The sequence below is a fragment of the Notolepis coatsorum genome (genome assembly GCF_963971535.1).
Source record: "Notolepis coatsorum genome assembly, chromosome: 1".
NCBI lineage: Eukaryota > Metazoa > Chordata > Actinopteri > Aulopiformes > Paralepididae > Notolepis > Notolepis coatsorum.
The window spans coordinates 320,568,958-320,574,242 of record NC_140165.1 but is presented as its reverse complement, the minus strand read 5'-3'; the positions used below and the strand labels follow the sequence as shown (position 1 = coordinate 320,574,242).

At 45.2% G+C, this 5,285-nt stretch overlaps 1 protein-coding gene across 1 annotated transcript; it reads left to right on the top strand.

Moving 5' to 3' along the window:
- Positions 1-3,029: 3,029 nt before the first annotated feature.
- Positions 3,030-4,511, top strand: linc.pou2af1 (lnc RNA pou2af1; the record flags this gene model as incomplete). The annotated part of the gene is made up of 2 exons (XM_084312004.1): positions 3,030-3,035; positions 3,208-4,511. The coding sequence occupies 2 exons, from the start codon at positions 3,030-3,032 to the stop codon at positions 3,610-3,612; spliced, it is 411 nt and encodes a 136-aa protein (XP_084168130.1). The 3' UTR covers positions 3,613-4,511.
- Between the last annotated feature and the right edge of the window lie 774 nt (positions 4,512-5,285).

The window sequence follows — 5,285 nt, the reverse complement described above, 5'->3', positions numbered from 1 at the left end:
GGGAGTATTTTGTGTTTGTATTTATTTATTAACACAGAGTTAAACAAAAGTAAAAAAAAAAGAAACAAAAATACATAATAATCACATTGTTTTTTTTCTTTTACCTTTTCTCCCCCATTTTCTATTTTTCTCCCATCCCAATTTCGTATTATCCAATTCTTCCCTCCCCTGTCTCGAACGTTGCTAGACTATGCCTCCCACTGGTCGGCTGCAGTGAGGATAGAAGCCTTGCATCACGTGTCCCCTCCGGTACACGAGGAGGCAGCCTGTCGCATCTTTTCACCTGAACAGCGCGATCTCTCAGCGGCGAGGAGTAACGCGTGGGAGGCTCACGCTGCCCCCGATGCTTCCTGATTCTGCTGTACAGGCGCACCAACCGACCTGTAGGAGTCGCTGTCCACAACGTCCGATCCCCACCCACCGGCTTTCCCACCCCCTAATACTGCCATATATGAACGACCAGCCAAGCCGGAGGCGAGCGCCTTGCCCACTGCGCCACTTAGCCGCCCATAATAACCATATTGTGAAGGAGAAGTTAGAAGCCTAGAGTAGGTGCGGAAAAGTGACTATATCTCGGCCGAGAAAGTGCCGATCGACTTGGGATTGGTCTGTCTGTGTTCAGGAGACTCAGGCGTGTAAAAGTCTATCGGATCAGGTCTCCAGCGCCCCCACAGCCGTAGCTACAACCACTTAATGTCAGGCTCTCATCCACATTCATTCATCCCCCCCTCTCTCTCCTCCATGAGCTCTGTGTAACGTGGAGGTGCAGTGGTCTACGCTGCCTCCTGGTGGCTCCTTTGAGCAGCACAGCCTTCCTCTGCATTCTACCGTTTCATCCCTGGAGTGATCAGTTGGGGTGAGACGTATAGATAGATAGATAGATAGATAGATAGATAGATAGATAGATAGATAGATAGATAGATAGATAGATAGATAGATAGATAGATAGATAGATAGATAGATAGATAGATACTTTATTGATCCCGTTGTGATTATGGCCGATTAGGGGGCGACAGTGTGGCTCAGGAGGTAGAGCAGTCGTCTTGTAATCCAGAGATTCCCGGTTCGATTCCCGCTCCTCCCGGGGAAGCGTGTCAATGTGTCCTTGAGCGAGACGCTTAACCCCCTAACTGCTCCCGATGAGCAGGTCGACACCTTCGTGCCGTCGGTCGGTGTGTGAGTGTGTGAATGTGTGTGAGTGTGTGAGTGAGCGGGTGAGTGTGAGGAACAAAAGTGTAAAGCGCTTTGGATAAAAGTTCTTATATAAATGCACCATTTACTATGTATAGTCCCGACTCAAAACCTACCTGTTCCCCCTAGCATTCAACCTTCAACACACGTTAATGTCCCCATGGGCCGGACACGTCTTCTTTAAGGCCCGACAACACACGTTAATGTCCCCATGGGCCGGACACGTCTTCTTTAAGGCCAGACAACACACGTTAATGTCCCCATGGGCCGGACACGTCTTCTTTAAGGCCCGACAACACATGTTAATGTCTCCATGGGCCGGACACGTCTTCTTTAAGGCCCGACAACACACGTCAATGTCCCCATGGGGCCGGACACGTCTTCTTTAAGGCCCGACAACACACGTTAATGTCCCCATGGGGCCGGACACATCTTCTTTAAGGCCCGACAACACACGTTAATGTCCCCATGGGGCCGGACACATCTTCTTTAAGGCCCGACAACACACGTTAATGTCCCCATGGGGCCGGACACATCTTCTTTAAGGCCCGACAACACACGTTAATGTCCCCATGGGGCCGGACACATCTTCTTTAAGGCCCGACAACACACGTTAATGTCCCCATGGGGCCGGACACATCTTCTTTAAGGCCCGACAACACACGTTAATGTCCCCATGGGGCCGGACACATCTTCTTTAAGGCCCGACAACACACGTTAATGTCCCCATGGGGCCGGACACGTCTTCTTTAAGGCCCGACAACACACGTTAATGTCCCCATGGGCCGGACACGTCTTCTTTAAACAAGTCAAGAAGAAACATCACAATAAATCAAGAACAAAACAAAAATCCAATTTTTTTTAAATAAATAAATCGAATGCAACACTCCCAGACGTACCCCACGCGAAGATAAGGAAAAACTCACTAAAACCTAGCAATAGGAAAAAATGCACCACAGGCGATGTCAGATTCAGATTCAGAATTTTTATTTGCCACATGGAAGCAATACAATCATACAGTTTTCATACAAAATCATAAATAGAGTTCTACCATGGGCAAAAGGAGCAGGAAGAAGAATAAATCTTATGGTTACCTGCCCCCTCTTCTTAAACTAAACAAGTATCAGTATCAGTTTCATTTTTTCATTTCAAACCATACAACCTATACAATACAAGACAAACACAAAACAACACTACAACCACCACAAAACAATAGACAACAGCAACAACAGACACCACCCATGGTCCGAAAAGTGGGATGGAAGAAGCCAATCCTGTGAACTTCCATTCCCCACACCCCGGCCATCACCCTCTACATACAACATGTAACACAGCTCCGCTTCCCACATTCCCCCGACATCTCAACAAGACATACATGAGTCTGACCCGTCAATACCTATTTTATATACATACTCCTTTTAATGCCAAACATCATGTTCACCCTCCTCCTTATACCTTTCCAATATTCCTTTTTTTTAACTTTCTTTTAAACTGGTATATGTTTTTACTCAGTTTAACGTCCTCGTCCAATCCATTCCATAACTTTACTCCACAAACAGATATACACAGAGATGTTAGAGGTTCTTACACCCGGTTGCTGGAGTTTCTGTTTCCCTCTAAGATTATAAATCCTGGTTCCTACCCTCTCAGTGAACCGATATTGGATGGGGGTTGGAAGAGAGTTATGTGAAGCTTTGAACATGATTTCGGCAGTTTTAATTTTGATCAAGTCCCATATTTTAAAAGCTGATGCTTGTAAAAACAATGGGGTAGAGTTGTAAAGTAAAATGTGGAGGAGAGAAACCTTTAGAAGGGCCGTTCAACGGGGGGATCTGGGAATGTCGGTGATAGTAGCGTTGCAATAAAACAGGCCAGACAGTGGGTAAGCATGAGTAATGAAACACAGATAAGTGCATAATGCAATTATAGCAACTGAACATTTTTTAAAAGATTGAAAAATACACCTATAGTCTGGATATCCTCTCCATGTTGACGTGTTGTTCTGCGTTGTTCCAGGCGCCCCCCTCCCCCGCAGACTCCCGCAGCCTCCCCAGCCCCGTGGATCACAGCAGCTACTCCCCACACCACTCCTTCTCCTCCTCCTCCTCCTCCTCCTGCTACAACTCACCCTCCAGGATGGACCCCGGCTACCACCACGGAGGATTCACGGCCGCGGCGGCCCCCTACCACTACCAGCACTGCGGCCCCCAGCACTGCTTCTGCGTGGGCGGGGCCCACTGTTGGCCCGGCGGTGCCACCGCGCTGCAGGAGGAGAGCTTCCCGGCCCAGGAGGGCAGCGCGCCCCTCCCCTCCTACTACTACGGCCCGACGGACTATGCTTACGCCATTCCCGTGGAGGAGAGCTGCTATTTCAAAAGGGAGTTGCCGATACGTTCAGAAATGTGTTACAATGTGCTATGATGAGACACAACGACGGCGTGGTTCTGGTCCAGACCAGGGGTGTCAAAAGTACCCAGAAATGATACTTAAGTGAAAGTATGGGTACCGGCTCAAAATGGTACTCAAGTAAAAGTCAGAGTATCTGTGGCTAAAAACGCACTTGAGTAAAAGTAAAAAAAGTGTCTACTTTTAAATGTACTTAAGTACTAAAAAGTTAAAGTTAAAACTTTTTTTCTGACTGTCTATTCTTCTGATAGCAGGCGTTTAATCAAAGATCCCCGCTTTCTAGTCTGGCACAAGGACCAATCAGCATGGGGTGTGGGCGGGTTCATTTTCCATTGATGGGGATTTGATTGGCTGTTTTTAAATAAAGCGCGGCCGCAGGATTAATAACGTTAACGTTAGTTGGGCCAGAGAAACAAATATACTAATTAAAATCGCTGGACCTGCGATATTTGTACTTTGTACTTTGTAGGTCTGCATTTTAAATGTAAATGAGTAAAAAGTATGTTTTTTTTCTCTGAAATGTAATGGAGTACAAACCTAATAATACTGGAGTAAAGTACAAATCCCTAGAAACAGTACTTAAGTGTTGTAACGAAGTACAATTACTCGAGTACTTGACACCCCTGGTCCAGACCGTGTAAATAGGTAAAAAGCTCTGTAAATACGTGTCTGTGAAACACCGACGGTCATCTTTAGGCTCGTCGGCCTTCTTTGTATTTTAGCGCGCCGTGCACTGGCTGCTCCTTGACGTGACAGAATGCTAGATATTGTGCCTAGATAACCGTTGTTGATTGTGATAAAGGCTAAACTTTATTTTTGTATCAATGATCTCTTTTTTTTATCGCTGATATATGATATTTTCTTAAGAATGCGTTGGTTTTGTGACTGTAGTGAATAAAATGTGCTAAACCCACGACTGGCTATACGACTTTAATGACTGCTTTTTAAAAAGGCTAATCACGTGTGTTTGTCAGTCAAATCATTCATTTACATTACATTTACATTTTGTCATTTAGCTGAACGCTTTTATCCAAAGTGTTGTACACGTTTTGTACAACAAGTCAGCAGGAAGGGTACAACTCAATCTTCATCAAAGTGTTCAAACTTGAGTGCTACAGTGTTGAGCGTATGTTAGTAGGAAGAGTGCATGACACTAGAGGACAGTAAGCAGGTTAGGAAGCAGGTTTTATTCATTTCATTCACATTTCATTCACATTTCATTCACATTTCATTCACACTGCACGGAACAGACACTTAACTTCTATGAGTAGATCATCTCTTAATCATTTCAACCATTCAGGCACCTGATCCCCTCGTGAACCAGGAGCCCTCTTGTGGTCTATAAACGGGGCCCTAATCTAAAAGACAAGCTGGGTCATGTCTTAGGTAAACCAGGAGGGAGCGAGAAGCAAAGCTCTTAAACCCTTGACCTAATAAGTGCTCCACATAGTAGAGGTTGTGCCCAGAGCAATAATATTAGAGGCATAACTGTACTAATCAATGATATCATATGTACCTGTACCTCAGGGTGAGATACTGTACAGTACTTGATCAAAGATCCATGTGGCCTGTTGTATGATTTCAAACCGCCAAGAACATTAAAATAAAGGAGAAATGAACACAAAGGTTCCATAAGAAGGAATGATGATGGATCATTATTTTGCAGACTATTTATTTTGCAAACTTCT